At 39.9% G+C, this 18,292-nt stretch overlaps 1 protein-coding gene across 1 annotated transcript; it reads left to right on the forward strand.

Moving 5' to 3' along the window:
- Nucleotides 1–2,657: 2,657 nt before the first annotated feature.
- On the forward strand, nucleotides 2,658–18,069 carry LOC105510764 (nucleosome assembly protein 1-like 1). Its single transcript, XM_011940664.1, is given in 5 exon segments — nucleotides 2,658–2,774; nucleotides 9,472–9,708; nucleotides 16,457–17,051; nucleotides 17,054–17,335; nucleotides 18,029–18,069. Coding segments are annotated over 5 exon segments (1,272 nt in total).
- Nucleotides 18,070–18,292: the final 223 nt, after the last annotated feature.

Below are 18,292 nucleotides of genomic sequence, written 5' to 3' on the forward strand. Positions count from 1 at the left end.
ACTTCATTCTCAGCTTCAGTACCTCCTCACAGAAGTCAGTCTTCTTTCTCTAAAGGAATCTCTTCCATTCACTATCATATTTTTGTTTTATTTTCTTCATAGAAAAATTATTTGAAATGAAATTGTTTATTTCTTATTTGATCGTTCATGTCTATCAACCCCTCAAAAGTCTAAGCTCCTTGGGGGCATATAGAATTAATTCTGGCACATAGTAGGGTCTCAATAAATGTTGAATGGATAGATGGACAGAATTGGCACTAGGGAGAACATAGCCTTTTCTCCACCAGGGCTCATCATTTTGTTCCTGCTTGAATGGCAAGTCAGTTAATTATGTTCATTTGTGGAACATGTTACCTAGGGCTGTGTCTCCAGGACTATCAGTAGGGGATGCTGGGATATAGCTTCTAGGGCATAGCCAATGAGATGTTTAGAGGCTTTAGTACCCATTAGCTTTCATGTTTTTAGAAAAGGGAATTAAGTGAGTACTTTGTCTAGGGCTGTGGTGTTCAATAAGGTAGTTGCTAGCATGTACTTGAAACGTATCTAGTCCAAATTGAGGTAGGCTATAAATATATAATATATGCTGAATGTTGAAGACCCAGCATGAGAAGAAAGAATGTAATATATCTTAATTTTTTATATAGAATATGTATTGAAAAGAATAGCATAAATATGTTAAAGAAATACACTGTTAAAAATAATTTTACCTTTTTTTTTTTTACTTATTTTAATATGACTGTTCAAACATGTAAGAGTACATAAACGGCTCACATTTGTAGCTTAAATTCTGTTTCTATTGGACAGTACTGTTCTAGGGCATCTTCGGGTGCTAGAGTTACACGAATAACCTTATGTATTATACTTAATGATGATTTGCATTTTTACTCACCTACAAGTTTTTTACCTGAATCCTGTGCCCACCTTCCTCTCCTCCCCTACCCTCTACCTGAAAGGTAGGTTTTACTTTGTTTGTAGGCTCTTTGTTCTTGGGAACGAATGGATTTTGTTTCTGGTTTATTTTTTTCCCACTGAGGAGGTGGGTTGGGGTGGTTGGGGTAATGTGTTTTGTTTGTTGCTTTTTTTCTTGAAGTGGAATAGAATGGAAGGAAACTGTAGTAATGGTGATAAGGAACTGAAATTTTTAATTACTGAGACCAATGGTGTGATATTAACAAAGCTGCTGACTTCTGGGTCACTGAGGAACCTGAGCACCCTGTGAAGCTATGCCAGAGATGGAGGAGCTAAGAGCCAGTCCTAAATCAGGAGAGTTGGAAGCTCAATGTGTTGATCTAGACGCATGTATTAATAGATATTGTATGTTAAATTGCTCATGTGTTTATTATCTATCCTCCCCCGCCCCACTAGAATGTACGCTCCATGAGAGCAGAAGCTTTATCTTTCTTGCTCCCTATAGTATTCTGGCTCAATGCCTGGCACATAGTCATTAATAACTATTTGTTGAATGAATAAACAATTAAGTGGCAACTTCTTCAGGCCATGAGTAAACTATGGACCTTATATAAAGGGCTTCTATTTTCCATTTCTGTCGTTATTTCTATACCTCATATCTGTGATGCTATTTTGTATTAATTTTTTTGGTCCAGAACTTCCTATTTGGAATGCTTACGGATAGTAAGTGCTGATCTGTGTAGCAAAGGGCATTTTCTCAGCACGTGGTGAAGCCACTTAACCAAAAATACCAAGACTTGCACATTAATTTGTTCACTTAGTCTACCTTAAGATCACTTTTTAAAGAGGACATTTATTTGTAAAGAACAAAGATTGCACTGTTTGTTTTGTTTTTAAATCTGGGAGTTTTATTTTTTTCATAAAAAATGGTGGTTCTGTGGTTGCCTTCATGATATCAAAGACCTGGGTTGCTTTTATCTTTATGCTTAGCCTGCTTTGGCAAATGCTTGTTGCTTCATAATGCCTGATCCATCTTCACCTTCAGGTAGAAGGAAAGGAGGGTATTGGGGGATAAATGTGTATGCCAGCTGAGTCAGTATTCCCCCACTTTTGTGTGTGTGTGGTGAAATTCACTTAACATAAAATTAACCATTTTAAAGTGAACGATTCAGTGGCAATTAGTATATTCATGGTATTGTGTAACCCCCACCTCTATTCAGTTGCAAAACACTTTCATCACTACAAAACAAAACCCTGTATCTGTAAAACATTTACTCCTCATTCTCCCTTTCCCTGAACCCTTGGCAACCACCAGTCTTCTTTCTGTCTCTGTGGATTTACTTATTATGAATATTCCATATAAATGGGATCATATGGTATGTGATCTTTTATGTCTGGCTTTTTCACTTAACATGTTTTTGAGGTTTTTACATGTTGCAACATGTATCAGTATTTTGTTCCTTTTTATGGCTGAGTGGGTATCCCATTATATGTATATACCACAAGTTGTTTATCCATTCAGCTATTGATGAATTTAGGTTGTTTCCGTATTTTGGCTATTGTGGATAGTGCCGCTATGAATGTTTTTGTAAGTATTTGTTTGAGTACCTGTTTTCAGTTTTGGGGAGTATGTACCTAGGAACTGTTGGGTCATATGTTCTATGTTTCTGTGCTATTTCATTTTAAAGTAATACTTCTTCCTGTACTCTCTGCAATAATTACTGTTATTCAGTGGGGAGTAGTACAAGATGACTCTTGTGGATGTGGGAGTCAACACAGAATACCAGAACTCTAGGGTCTGTGACCAGAGAAGATTTCCTGGCAATAACTACAGAGAAGAGATTACTAGGAAATATGCATATGAGGTAAGAATTCAGGAATTCCAGGCCCCAACCCTCCACCCCCGGGAAGTAATTAGGTTCTCCAAGTCACCCTTTACATTTTTCCTGGGATTCAGTCTCTTAGTCAAACGATGGATTCATCCTAGCCTTCTAGCACCTTAATCTGGAACTGTGACCTGTATGCTCCAATTCTCTGTCATAGTCAAGCCTTCAAGTACAGGATCAGTGGTGGGCTAATAGCTTCATTTGGTTAAGCATGGAGGTGAGGCCCTTCTGTTTGAACGTGCTTGGAGCTGTACCAATATCAGGGGTAGTAGTGATGGCAGTTGTTAGCATCCAGAGGATGGATCCAGAGCAAAATTGCCTCTCACAGTATTTACGCAGTATGGAGTCAGCGTTAATCAGCCCTATTCTACCAGCTTCAAAAATTGGAGGCTGGCAGCTTTTCATTTCAGGGTAATGACCTACCTGGGAGGTCTAAAGAATGGTTCTGACAATGTTCTAAGAGAATCTTTTCCTGCTGCTGTGTGCTTGTGTGTGTAGGTATTATGTGTATGTAGGAGGGTGGAAAAAAGGCAAGACAGGGTGGGCCTTTATGTTTAGTGTGTGGGTGGGGAGGACCTACCGTGTGGTATATGTCAGTCACATTTCACATTTCTGACAGTCTGTAACTTCTAGTAAATTTAGTGATAATTTATTTGCTGCTTTTTTCACTGAGATGCATTAAGCTATAAAATTATCACAATGTTATGGGCATCTCTGTCCATGTTTCCAGCATCATTTAGGCATCTGGCTGCTTCCTACTGTTGCAGCCTTCTTACCTCTCTCACCTCCTCCCCTGCCCTACCAACAGTTGGGAACAAAACACTCCCCAAGCAGAGAACGAACTGAAAGAATGTGACAGTGGCTGCTTCTTGAACCTCCTTAGCTACTAGTTCTCAAGAAGCATTTTGGGCCACTTTGGAAATTCTTAACGATGTCCTCGCTGCCCTCCCCCTATTTGACTCATAGGTGTCTTTCCACACCACCTCCCCATCCCCCAAAATGCACTTGGTAAGTCCGTTTCTAAACTTGCCTTTCTCCTTGAGTGATACTCTCCCTAGGCTACGCCTTGGATCCTCCCTTGATTTTCTTCCCTCCTCTGTCCTGCGTCTTCTTCTCCACAGTCATCACTTCTGGAACAAGCCTCTTAAACCCACTTCCAGTGGTGAGCATGAGTGGTTTTCATGTGCTTCCCTGCAGTTTTTATTCCTTCCCCACTCTCCATCCATGTGATTCAGCTGGAATTGACACCCATCATAGTGACTGGATATGGGCTCCAGGACAATCAAGTTACCTAAGGGTTTTTGTTGAAATGGAAAAAAAAAAAAAAGCCACTCTTTTTTTCTACAAGGATTACTAAGACAGAGACTAGAGGTGGGGAGAGACAGATTTCCAATCATGACACTTGAGCTCCTAAATTCTGCCACGCTTGTAGCCATTCTTACCCTTACAATGATTTCCTGTTGTGTGAATCAATACATTTTATTTTATTCTTGGGCCAATTTGAGATGGGTTTTTATCCCTTGCAATTAAAAGAACTGACCAAGACAAGGCCTGTCAGCCTACTGTTATCTCCACTTCTGCAGTTCCCTCTGGGCCCTATTCAATTGGATGTAGCATCTTGCCCATATCCTTAACCTTCTCAACCCCTGCCACTGACTCACTTCAGCATTAAAATTCTGTACATACACTAGGGCTTTTTAGTCTATCAAGAGGCTTTCCTGTCTAATTCGATCTTTACATAAAGCTTTGAGGAAGATAGAGGAGGAATTTTTATCCCTTCTGCTAAGGAAACAAGTTGAAAGAAGTTTATGCTGATTTACCCGTTTCAAGCTATTCGTAGTCACTGCTGGGACTCAAACTTGATTTTCTTAACTGCAGATCTAGAGTTTCTCTTCTTTTCTTTCCCTTTCCTTTCTTTTCCTTCTCTCTCTTGTTTCTTTTTTGTTTATTTGAGATGGGGCCAGGTTGGCCTTGAACTCCTGGCCTCAGGCAATCCTTCCACAGTGCTAGGATTATAGGCCTGAGCCATTGGACCTGGTCTTAGAGCCACTGGACCTGGTCTTAGAGTTCTTTCTTTTATAAATTGTGTTGCCTCCCCTGGGTAGAAACATGGCTCTAATGTAAACACACTGCCTTCTCCCATGGAAACCTTTTTTTAACACCTGTAAGGCCCTGTGGGACAGAAGGCCTTTGTTTCACTATCTTTCAGATTGCTGTCCTCCATTTTTCATTATTTGGATAACATTTCATCTTTGTGTACCATCTACCACAGTCTTTGTTTCTGTTACGGGTTCCTTCTCAAGGACTTATTCTAGTTTAAAAATATGACTTTTGCCCAAATTTGATTTGGGTCTTACTGCCCATTGGAGAACCCCTTGACTTCTTCCATCCTTCAACAACCCAAGACCTCCCACAAAGCCCATCAAATCATTCATCATTTCTACTCTTCCTGATCTGCTTATGATCCCACTCCTGGGCTGGGAAGTGCAACAGCAAAGAGACTAATGCATGCACTATTGGCCTTGCTGCCTATTTTCATCTGGGCCCTTTCTGCTGTGCAGATCTCTAGGTGGCTACATTCCTATAGTGGCTGCTTCTCAACCTTTGCCAGTCTGTTCATGGTCTTGCTTTCTCTATTTGATGTCTGAAACCAGTTTGCCTTCATAGAACTTCTATAATAAACATTATTGTTTGCCTACTTAGCATCTATTGCTTCCTTCCTTATAATATCTGATTTGTACTAAGGGATCCCCTTATCAAGGAAGTACATGTGTTTTAAGAGAAGCTAACTCTATACTCATATCCACAGTTGGTCCTGATTGAGCCAAGGATAATTACAGTAGTAATTGGGGCTGTTTATAAATATTTTGGTTCTCCTTGGGACATAGTAGAATTCTGTTTCCCAGCTTGTTGAAGTTAGGAGTGACCATATGACTTGCTTTGGTCAGGAAAATGCGAATAGGAATGATACATGTCACTTCTAGGCAAATGCCTTTAAAAGCCAGCGTGTGATTCACCAGATCCCCTTCCCTCTGCTGCAATGATTGCTAAAGCCTGTGTCAAGGTGAAGCCTCCATTAGCCTCCGTCTTAGGGTGACTATAATGGTAGAGCGCCCCCTGCTGACACACACTGGCATGTAGTGAGAGCAATAAAATTTTAGCTGTATTAAATAGACACTGAGATTTGGGGGTTGACTGCCATTGCAGTTTAAGTCCTAACCAAAATAGTAATCACATCCTCTAACCTGTACCTGGGTCAGGAACCTAGCCTAAGCCAAGGAATAGGTTGAAAAAAAGCTTCTGACTCAGTTGGTACACTGACATGAGAAGGGAGATTTGCTGGGGCTTTGATGAAAGAAGTAAGTTACTTTTAAGAAAGCCACAGAAGAGATGAATCCTCTCTTTCTCTGGATGTTGTGTGTAAACGTGAAGCCTGGAATTATTGTAGTCATCTTGCTACCTGCCTAAGGATAAAGCCAATGCAGGGGGAGAGCAGTACTAAAAGAATCACAGAGAAATGAAGCCAAAGCCCTCATTGAATCATAACCAATCATTACTCTACTTCTGGACCTTTTCATTTAGGAAAACCAGTAAATTTCCTTTACTGTTTAAGTCTTTTGAGTTTCCTGTTACCTGTCTCCAAAAGCATCTTAACAGTTGCAACTTCTTTCTCAGTTCTTATTTCCACTTCCCACTCTTCCATTCAGTCTAAAAGAAATAATAACTAATAATGGCATTTGTTTAGAGAAGACTTACTGTGTAGCTGACACTATACTAAGTGCTTTTCAGAAGGAGATTATCATTCCATTTCAGAGTAGCAAAATGTGTGAGCTCCTTGAGAGCAAGATATATGTATTTTTAAATTTGTAGTTTTTGTAGAGATGAGGTGTTGCTAGGGCTGGTCTCAAACTCCTGGCCTCAAGCAGTCCTCCCACCTCGGCCTTCCAAAGTGTTGGGATTACAAGCATGAACCACCATGCCCTACTTGTAAGAGTCTTTTCTTATTTGTACATATTTGTTTTCACTGCAATTATGATATAGTACAAAGCCGGTACTGAGCAAATATTAACTGAACAAATATAAGTTGACCTTCATCCTTAAAGGGCTTACAGTATTGTTGTATATTCAAGTGTTAGAAACCTGGATGATTCAAGACCAATACAAGACAGTATGTACTGTTACTAAATTGAAGATCCAAAGGGCGTGGTACTAGCAGTAAAGGCTATGAAAGAAAGATACTGTTATTATCATGATTGCCTGAAGGTTGGGAGCAAAAGCTTTTTGGAAAAGGTCAAATTTGATCAAAAAAAGAAGGATCAGAATTGAATAGTACAGCAGATTGGGGGAGTGCATATCACCTAAAATCAGGGCAATAACAGAAGCAATAAATAGCATGGTGTCAAAAAGGAACTTGGTGCATTGAAGAGCATGCAGTATATCCAACTGAAGTGCTCAGTGTTAGATCTTTTATTTCATTTTTCTAATCACAATAGACAATAGAAAGCCATTTGCCTTTGAATTGCTTGAGGTAGACTTTATATAAAAGAGGTATTGTGGCCACTGCTCTGACTATATACTCAAACCCCTTGCACACAGTAGTTAATGATGTTTGTAAACTTGCAGATGCATCCATCCATGTACTGTTTCTCCCCGGAGAGAGCAGAAGCTTCCAAGGGCTTTTGTGCCAACCATTCTGCTTCTTTCCTGGCTCTCTTAACTCAATGCTAGACACATACTGGTGCACAGTAGGCCCTCAGTTAAGTACTGACTAAATTGGTTCAAATTGTCTGGTTTGGGGAAAGAAGTTATGTGCCTAGTGAGCCTGGTTTCTCAGCACATTAACACTTCATCAAACCTCTGTCAGATCAGATTCTCAATAGGATATCTTAAATACATGCTATTAAAATACCTAAGTAGAAGTTCCATCTGTTTGAATAGACTGAGCCTGATGAATCAGCCAGAGAGGTGGGAGGCTGATGCAGCCAGACATGAACCCATCGGGTGGGGAACAGGCAGCTAGCTCTCCCTCCTTTTGCTACCCTGGTAGTGCTCACACTAGAATGTACAGATTTATAAAGACAAAACATGATCAACCAGTTAGCAAAACACAAAGACTGGAGCAAGCTCGAGGGCATTGTTTGTGGGCTCGTTAACAGAGGTCCGGCTGGAACCCCTCATCCCAGTTGTAGATCACGCTGAAGCCCTTGTTAGAGTAGGAGAAAGAGGAGCCCTGGGACCTGCCCTTTTCACAAATCCTGGGCCACTGGAGTCTAGATTTTGTTTTCATGCCATTGTAAAAAAATGTTTAAAAGACACACACACAAAAAACAGGACTTATTTTGAAAACTGTCACCAGTGAAGTCACCAAGGACTTAAAGACAAAAATACAAAGATGGAAAAATGTCGAGGAAGCTGCATCCTTTTATATTTGCCCAGCAAAATTTTGGACAAACATCCATTCTTAATGAGATGTCATCAAGCCCAAATTTCCAAATAGTCTTGGCTGCCGAAATTCTAGTTGCAATCAACTTCTCCTCTTTCCCATTTTCCCTTAAATACCCTGCTTGTGGGTTGCATTTTTTGATGCTGTGATTAAAGAAGGAAAATGATTTCGGGGTCACTCTTCACATCGAAATACATGTTTCAAAATGTTCTTTTCTAAACTTTGCTCCAATTGGTAGCACTTAGTACACAAGGCCCTGCACACAATAGGTGCTCAGTAAATAATTTGTTGAATTAAATTGAATCAGACTTTCATTTTTCTAAACTAAGAAAAAAATTGAGTGTGTTTTCTTATTACCGCCACTGTCTGATTTCTCTTCTGCTGTGCTGCCAACTTGCCTTCCGTATCTGTAGCCTTAACCCAGCCCCCAACACAAACACATGCAAACACAGTCCCATGCTATCCCATTCAGATGTTTCTACTGCTCCTTTACGGGTCTGCTTATGGTACTTACTTTGTTAAATGAGAAGGTAAGTGAAAAGAATAATGTCTAAGAGTCAAAAGACTGGATTCTCGTCCTACTTATGTCATTTACTTTGGATCTATTAGGTAAGTGACTATATGCTCAGATTCCTCATCTCTGAAATAATAATAAAAATACTGACCTACCTCCCAGGATTGTTGTGAATATCAAATGAGCTAATATATGTGAAAACCCTTTGAGAACAGAAAAGGCTTTTTAAAGAACTATTCTTATAAGAACCTCACCCCAGTTCATGCACCTGATAAAGCACACCAGCATCAAGAAGGTCTTCCATACTGCGTTTCCCTGGGAAATGGGTTCCTTCTCACCTCCTTTCTCCAGGAGACGCTTACTGGCTGACTTCCTGGGACACATTTACCCCGATGAATACACTGAGGTCCAGGGTTGGGCCCTCAGCTTTGCAGCATCAGAAACTGGATCTTGGCAGAGTCTCTGAGTTCATCAGACTCAGAGATGCTGACTCATACTAATCCACAAGACTGATACATAACCAGAATGCCAGTTTATTAATTTACAGTGGGAAACATTTGACCTGATCTGCCCCTTTTCTCCCTATAGGCCAGTTGCATGGGAAGAGAGATCATCTGAAAGTTGCTCAATGAACAAGGAACTTTGACAAAGGGAGTTACATTATTCAATGTTTGGTAACATAGGGCTCTGCTCAATTGAAGCCTCTGTCTCCTCAACAGGAATCTGCTCCAGATGATCTAGATGTTTCAGGCATTTTGGCGGAAGCCCCCATTCCTGAACCATGCACACAAGAGCCGGTGTACCACGTGTGCCCTTTTCCCCACATTCTCTCTGTTGACCAACACATTGCTCTTTATATATATATTAATCCTTTTGAGACTTCTTGCAGTGCAACTGTGGTTCCCAAAGCCAATCTGCTGACTAGAAAGAAGCTGATTGACACAAAAGCACCTGGGGTACATGTAAAGAAATAATGGGCTTGTATAGCTCTATTGGAAATTCTAATAATTAGGTCTGTGGAGGGGTCTAGGAATCTGAATGTTTACAGGCATCCCAAGTGACTCTGATCATCAGCCAGGTTGGGGAACCACTGATATAAAAGTCTTATTTGGTTAAGAATCTATTCTACCACTTTAAGATGACTTTGCATATTCTGATCAGATCCATTACAGACCGATTGTATAGATAAACTCTCAGAACAATATATTACTTCCTAGTTCTCAAAGGCCAATTGCTGTTGTATCCTTGAGCTTGCTTCCTTCATTCTTTCTTTCCTTCCCTCTTTCCTTCTTTTCCTTCCTCCCCCCACCCCTTCCCTTACATAAATATTTATAAATACATAATGCATAAGGAAGCTTACCAAGAGGAGGTTGTAGCAGTTGACACTCCAAGAGTCAAAACCAAAAGCTGCTTTCAGGTGATAATAGACTTGGAGGATTAGGATATATAAGCTTGGTGCACAGACAGCTCTAAAGCCAGCCAGTAAGAGATAATTTCTCTGTGGTAAGCAACCCTGGGCCTTGGCATACTTCCTGAGCTGATGTCCTGTAGGAAACAACGTTATGTTCCCAAGTGACCTTGAGGGAAACTCCAAGAACCATGTTCCCGTCCCACTCATGACAAAGCAGACAGCCGTCTTTCCTCTCAAATATGGCTCCCATGTCGCTAGCACCTGGCGGTGCCTTGCTTCCAGCAGAGCACCAAAATCAGGACAGCAAAGTGAGAATCAAATCTAAGGAGGGATGCCAATGTGTGATGGGCATCTCTTTATGCCAGGCTCTGTGTTGCCATACTATATATCCTATGCACCACAAAAATCACTGAAACAGGTTTCGATATCTCCTTTTTCCAGATGAAGAAATTGAGGCTCAAAGGGATGAAAGTAACTTGCTAAATAAAGGTCATGCAAGCAGTTAAGTGGTGGAATTGGGATTTGAATCCAAGCTCACTCCATTACAAATTCTATGTTCTTTCCATAATCCCATGCTGCTTAGTAAACAGGGAGGTTGGAAATGGGAGTTTTGAACATAAGCTTCATTTGCTATGCATACGTATTTATAGATAATTTTTATAATTTCTCTATACAGAATGACATAAATAAATACATATTTTTTTCAAATATTCCATAACAACTATCACATTCCCACATATAAAATATACTAACATCTAAATCTGCATTTGGTTAATCCTGATTCTTTTCTCAGGGGGAAAAGGGTGGCTAAAATTAGGGATAGGACTGGGAGTCAGGATACCTAGTTTATAGTCCTGGCTCTGCCTTCCACTCACTGGGTACACTGGGAAATTCCTTTTTTCTTCCTGAGCCTAATTTTCATCATCTGTCAAAGATGGTTGGATTAGATCTTTTACATGCTAGGATTCTAAAAGTCTAGTAACACTGTTGTTACCATGTTTCTTAATCGTTTTAGATCAAAGCACAGAAATTGAGCAGTAGAAAAAGAAAGCTGAACACATATATTAGAAGCCTATTTAATAATAACTAATTTTATTGAACACTGTTTGTATGCCAGGGACTGTACTAAACTAGTTTGTATTACTTATTTTGATTACTTCTTATCACATCAACTCTATTGTTATTTATCCATCTCTTAGGAATAGAGAGGTAAATAATTTGCCTAAGATCACATGGCTGGTAAGTGGAGAAGGCAATGCTGAAATCCAGACCCAAGCCTAGGGCTAGCTCCTAAATATAGTCCTAGCCTCCACTCTTGCTTTACAGCTCCCACTGTGATGACTGTATAGGACATTTATTAAAGTTGCATTTGAGATTATCTGATCTTGGGACATGAGGAAAAAGGAGGTCACATATCAGCCCATGTAAGGGAATTTTCTAGAGATTGTTGCTATGATTATCTCCCTTAGGAAAGGGGGCTGTAAAAGTTATATAGAATATATTCAGGTTCAGAGAATAAGCTGCATCAGAGAAAACATTATACTGGTCAGCAGGCCCTAGACATAAAATTACTTCTATTCCTTGATATTATTAGTAAGCTTTGTTTTCCTAACACCAAGGTCATAAAAGTTAGGCCCCAGTTTCTCTGCCTAGGTCTAAGTAGGAGGAAATAAATCAAGAAGGAGAAGAACTTTTCTTGCTCTGACTGATCTGTGGAGGTGAAGGCAAGTGGGAGGAAGAAATAGTTGCTGGCGGGTAGATAAAGAACTATCAAAAGGCTGAGTCCTGTACAGATGGGGATGCTGTATTTGATATCCACCCTATTCAAATGATGCCTTGATATCTACCTATTGCCTCTGCTCTCCCTGGACAGGGAAGTTGGGTAGCAAGGCTGAGCCATGGTCTAGGACGAACTATAAAAACATTTTGAACCATTTCCATCCCCAAAGGATAATACCTGGACAAAACTACAAGAATGTCCAATCTTGGGAGCAGGGATGGAATACAGAGAGAGCTACCAGCAATGTCACTACTTCTTTCTGTTTTCTTCCTTGCTCACTACCCACATTAAGTAGGACTCTTTTTTCTTTTTGTGTGCTTTGTATTACATGTCATGCAGGTGGGTTGGAGAGAAGTGAAAAAGGCTGTCTATAAATTGCTGTAGCTAATTTAGAAGTCATTTTGCGTCGTGTACCCAAGCCTACACTTTCAATAATGTCAGAAAAGTTTGCTTTACTTTTGCAATGCATCAATAGGTTAAATGGCATTTTTATTAAACCTACAGGTGACACAAAGCTGGAAAGTATACTTATAGCTACAGAGCTAAATCAGAATTCAAAATTGTCTAGACAGTCTGGGGTTTCTTGTCTAACTCAATAAGATGGAATATATCAGAAATAATTGCAGAATTCTATATTTAGGGTAAAAAGAAAACCATCATATAAGTTCAGGATGGAGATGATTACCCAAACAGCATTTGTTCATATGAAAGGACTGGGGACTTTATTCACAAGTTGAATATTTTCCAACATTTTGATGTGTCTGCTGGAAAAAAACAATCCAATCTTTGACTGCATGAAGGAAAGTGAAGGAGAGATTATAGGAAGCCCTGGTCCTAGTGCAGCGGGCTGTGGTCAGACCACACTGAAGTACTAGGTTCTGTGGTAGGTACCACAATTCTTGGGGGATTTTGACCAACTAGAAGAAAAGTAATGGGTTGGTAAGGGGCAGGAAATCAGGAATAGTTGATATAAATGATCATATTTAGCCTAGAGAAGAAAAAAAAAGTCAACCAAAGGAATACCATATCCTTGTCTGCAAATATTTAAAAGGCTCCTTGTGTGACAGGCAGAATAAATTTGTTCTGCCCTGTCAAGATGCAGAGCTAGATTAAAGAGCAGAAGTTAAAGAAGGTAGATTTCAGTACAACATAAGAGCTCTTCAATACCTGAGCTGTTGTCCTAAAGAAAGAGAGAGCTCCTAGCATCTAGAGGTACTACAGCTATGGCTACCTTAAAGGAGACCTTTACACTGGGCAGAGGTGAAGTGCGAAGAAGACACCATTGTCTGTTTTGCCAGGACTGGATTCATTGCTCTTATGTCACCTGATATTTCGTATATATTCTTGGGCTTCAACTTGGAAGCCATCAATTTCAGCTGAAGAACCAGGCCCATGACTTTCTGAGCAGGGACTACCACTTCGGAATGCCTGAGCTTATAATATAGCCCCTTCCTTAGGAATTCTCTGAACAGTGAAACTCACTCTCTTGTACTTATCCATTTGCCTAATAACAGAATGGCTCACTTTGCTCCTTGAGCATATATTAGGCACTTATTTTTTTAAAATTTTTATTTATTTTTTTGAGACAGAGTTTCACTCACTCTGTCACCCAGGCTGGAGTGCCGTGAGTGGTGCGATCTTGGCTCACTGCAACATTTGCCTACCAGGTTCAAGCAATTCTCCTGCCTCAGCCTCCTGAGTAGCTGGGATTACAGGCATACACCACTACGCGCAGCTAATTTTTATATTCTTAGAAGAGGCGGGGTTTCACCATGTTGGCCAGGCTGGTCTCGAACTCCTGACCCCAAGTGATTCACCCTCCTTGGCCTCCCAAAGTGCTGGGATTACAGGCATGAGCCACCACGACTGGCCACATATTGTTTCTGCTATAGAAATATTTTATTACTCCATAGATTGCACTTTTATTTCTTTGAATTTCATTTGTTAATATTTAGACACTTTTTTCTGCTTTTAAACACAATGAACGGACCTTTGATAATATAATGATTTTAATAATAATTAGAATTGTTACATGAAAAGAAATGAAAGTTTCTGCTCAGAGGCTTGGCTGTACTGTTAATAATAGTGCCAGAAAGCCAGGTGCGGTTACTCACGCCTGTAATCCCAGCACTTTGGGAGGCCAAGGCAGGCAGATTATGAGGTCAGGAGTTCGAGACCAGCCTGGCCAGCATGGTGAAACCCTGTCTCTACTAAACATACAAAAATTAGCTGGGTGTGGTGGCGGGCGCCTGTAGTCCCAGCTACTCGAGGAGGCTGAGGCAGGAGAATGGCTTGAACCCGGGAGGCAGAGGTTGCGGTAAGCTGAGATCACACCACTGCACTCCAGTCTGGTGACAGAGCGAGACTCCATCTCAAAAAAACAAAACAAAACAAAACAAAAAACAAACAATAATGCCAGGAAACTTCACCCTGCAAGGTACATCTATTCAGCCCCTAAGAGAGTCGCTATCATGCTCCAACCCATCTTTATCCTACTAGGAAAGGCAGGTAGTCTCATTCTTAAAATCCATCATCCAGGAGCTTAGGAGAAATAAAATCTAAATTTCTTTTCAGGAGATATAAGAGACTGGAAAAACTGGTCCTTTGGTTTTTCACACACAACACAACACTTCTGACACTGGATGTGTGAATTCTTTTCCCCATACATCAAATAATTTTCCATTGGACATCGGGGGGTATCCTATAATTCAGTTCTGACACATCTACCTAGAGTAGATCTCACAGGTTGAGGGCGCAGCCTCTCAAGACTCCCTCTCGCTTTAGATGCCAACTGCAAGCCCCAGGTTGCAGCCTGTACTCCTGACTGACTGGCTATAAATTGGGGTTCTCATGACCCCCCTCCTCAGGTTTTATTAATTTGCTAAAGTGGCTCACAGAATTCAGGGAAACATATTTACCCATTTATTGTAAAGGGTTTTATAAAGGATACAGAAGAACAGTCAGATGGAGAGATGCCTAGGGCAAGGCATGTGGGAAGGGGTGCACTTCTCCAGGCACCTTTATGTGGTCAGCTCTCCAGTGGCTCCCTGAACCCACTTCTCCTGGGTTTTTAATGGAGGCTTCATTACATAGGCATGATTGATGATATCACTGGCCATTGGTGATTGACTCAACTGTTAGCCCCCTCCCCTCCTGGGAGGTCGAATGGTGGAACTTAATGTTCCAACCCTCTAATTACAGGATTGGTTCCCCTGGCAAACCAATAGAGATGGGGTTTTGCCATGCTGCCCAGGCTGGTCTCAAACTCCTGAGCTCAAGCGATTCTTCAGCCCCAGCTTCCCAAAGTGCTGGGATTATAGGCATGAGCCACTGTGCTCGGCCATCTTCTCATTTTTATAACAGTCCAATTCCCTAAGATAAACCCATGATTAAGTTTCTAGTTTCAATATCTTACAACCAAATAAATGTAGTAGTTTAGAGTTCTGACTTTAATGTCAGACCAAAGCTCATATACAGAGTACCCACTGAGAAGTTACTTACTTTCTTTAGCTTCCTTATATGTAAATTCACAAATTTGTAAAGAGGATTAAGTGAGATAAAATATGTAATGTGCTTAGCACAGTGCCTGGCCCAGAGTCAGTGCGCAGGAAATGTTAGAGCTCATTAGTATGTATTATAATCAAATAAAATATGAGAAGACTGAAAAAGAATAAAATCACCCATAGTTCCACCACCTAAACTGATTTTGAACTATTTTCTTTTTGTCTTTTATCTGTGTGTAAGAGAAAGAAATGTTATATATGATTCTGAGAGGCAGTCCTGGTAGCTAGAATGCCCTTTGTTTGCCAAGTCATCATAGGTGGTGGGGATAAAATCTGGAGGTGGAAGTTGGGGTGTGTAAGTGCAGAACTGCTCTGCATAATGAAGGGAAAAGGCAAATGAGATTCCCTAAGGGAGAAATAGTTTAATCCCCGGATTAGATCTTTTAAGCACTCCCTAAAGACAGAGAAGGAAGCCATTAAATGTTCTGAGTCTTAGAACTACCCCTGTTAGACTAGATCACCGTTGTGATACCTTTTATACCAGTTCCCAATTTGCTGAGAGTACTAAGTCCCTGAGAACTGAGCCTGAGACACTTGTGCCGAGAGCCCTTTATCAATCCTTCTCTCTCCTTCAAGTCATTCTTTTCTGACCCATTCCTCCTAGGGTGGTCTCTTCCATGTTTCCCTATCTCAGGTCAGACTCTTTTGAAAGTGGGCGTACACATGACCACCTTAAATCACGTGAGTCAGTAGTTCTGCGGATACCTTATTAGTAGGGAATCTGGATCAGGAAGATTGCTTTCCTATGGGCTTGGGTAAAAGCCACTAGAACCCAAGGAGACAATACTTGTCCAAACTGATTTAGAAACAAAAGCTAATGTTACTGAGTGGTAACCCAGGGAAAAAATTTATTTACTAGTAAAATCTAGGAGCCAATATTTTAATTTAATAATTTACTTTTCTTTGTTTATTTCTATTCACAAGTTGAATATTTTAGATTGGTTTGAAAGTTATCAATTCTCTATGCTGTTCTTTCTCAGCCTCTATTTCTATTTGATAAGTGATTTGAGATTATTAATGCAATTTATGAACCTACGGAAGAAGAATGTGAATGGAAACCAGATGAAGAAGACAAGATTTTGGAGCAGTTGAAAGAAAAGGCCAAGATTGAAGAAGAGAAGAAGGATGAAGAAAAAGAAGAGCCCATAGGAATTCCTGAATTTTGGTTAACTATTTTTAAGAATGTTGACTTGCTCAGTGATATGCTTCAGGAACATAATGAACCTATTCTGAAGCACTTGAAATATATTAAAGTGAAGTTCTCGGATGCTGGCCAGCCTATGAGTTTTGTCTTAGAATTTCACTTTGAACCCAGTGAATATTTTGCAGATGAAGTGCCAACAAAGACATATAGGATGAGGTCAAAACCAGATGATTCTGATCCCCTTTCTTTTGATGGAACAGAAATTATGGGTTGTACAGGGTGCCAGATAGATCGGAAAAAAGGAAAGAATGTCACTTTGAGAACCATTAAGAAGAAGCAGAAACACAAGGGACATGGGACAGATTGTACTGTGACTAAAACAGTTTCCAATGACTCTTGCTTTAATTTTTTGCCCCTCCTGAAGTTCCTGAGAGTGGAGATCTGGATGATGCTGCTGAAGCTATCCATGCTGCGGACTTCGAAATCGGTCACTTTTTACCTGAGCACATAATCCCAAGATCAGTGTTATATTTTACTGGAGAAGTTATTGAAGATGATGATAATGATTATGATGAAGAAGGCAAACAAGCAGATGAAGAAGGGGAAAAAGAAGGAGATGAGGAAAATAATCCAGACTATGAACCAAAGAAAGATCAAAACCCAGCAAGCAGCAGTGAAGCAGGAGGTATGTGGCCTTGAGGATAACCTGCACTGTAATAGCCTAAACCAACTTTTATTTACTTACAGCCTTACATTTTTGTATTTTCTTGGTAGACTAGGTAATTTTTTTTAAAGGACAGGAAACTGATATTTTAAAGACCAATTTGTCCTACGTAGCATTTTAACTAGTTTTTCCGTCAGATATGTTGAATGTACAAATTCTGTCACGCATGTTCATTCATTGCTACGTAATTTGGTTCTTCTGGAACATTTTCATATAGCTCCTGGAGTGCAACTGTGAAAATTAACAACTGCTAAAGGAAACACTTTTTTTTCATAATTTTTTCCTTAAAGAACCAAAGTATTTTTTTCAGCTGGTTGTTGAATAGGATTAAGTCCGCTTGGATTAGTTGTGCCTTTCATTAATTTGTTACAGAAATGCAGTGACTTATATTAAGACAATTCATTGTTTTAAAATAAAATTGACAAGACAGCCATATGGTTAAGAATTTCCAGTATCACCACATCCAATAACTGTATTAGATTGTTAATGGATTATTGTGTTATAGGTGACAGAGTTAACTGTAAAGTAACCTGACTCAGGATAGTTACTGGTACCACAGTGAGGTGAATAAACAGGATTTTCAGAAGTTAGCCTCAATTTAACTGTACTTTTAAATTTAACCTCCATTAACTAAGCATCTTTTCTTTGTGGTAGAGTCTACCTTCTGCTTCCCTGGAAAGGATGAATTTACATAATTTGAAAGGCCTATTTTCAAGTTATTTGCTATTTGTTTGCTTGTTTTTCTTTTGTAGCCTAAAATAAAAATTTCAAATACAATTTTAGTTCTTACAAGATAATGTCTCAATTTTTCAATTTTGTACCAATTCAGGTAGAAGCAGAGGCCTAGCTTGAATTAAGGGTTATACTCAGTTTTTACCACATTATTGAAGAAAAGGGGAAAAAAAAAAGCTTTGGAAA

Source organism: Colobus angolensis, unplaced genomic scaffold (genome assembly GCF_000951035.1).
Source record: "Colobus angolensis palliatus isolate OR3802 unplaced genomic scaffold, Cang.pa_1.0 Scaffold190, whole genome shotgun sequence".
NCBI lineage: Eukaryota > Metazoa > Chordata > Mammalia > Primates > Cercopithecidae > Colobus > Colobus angolensis.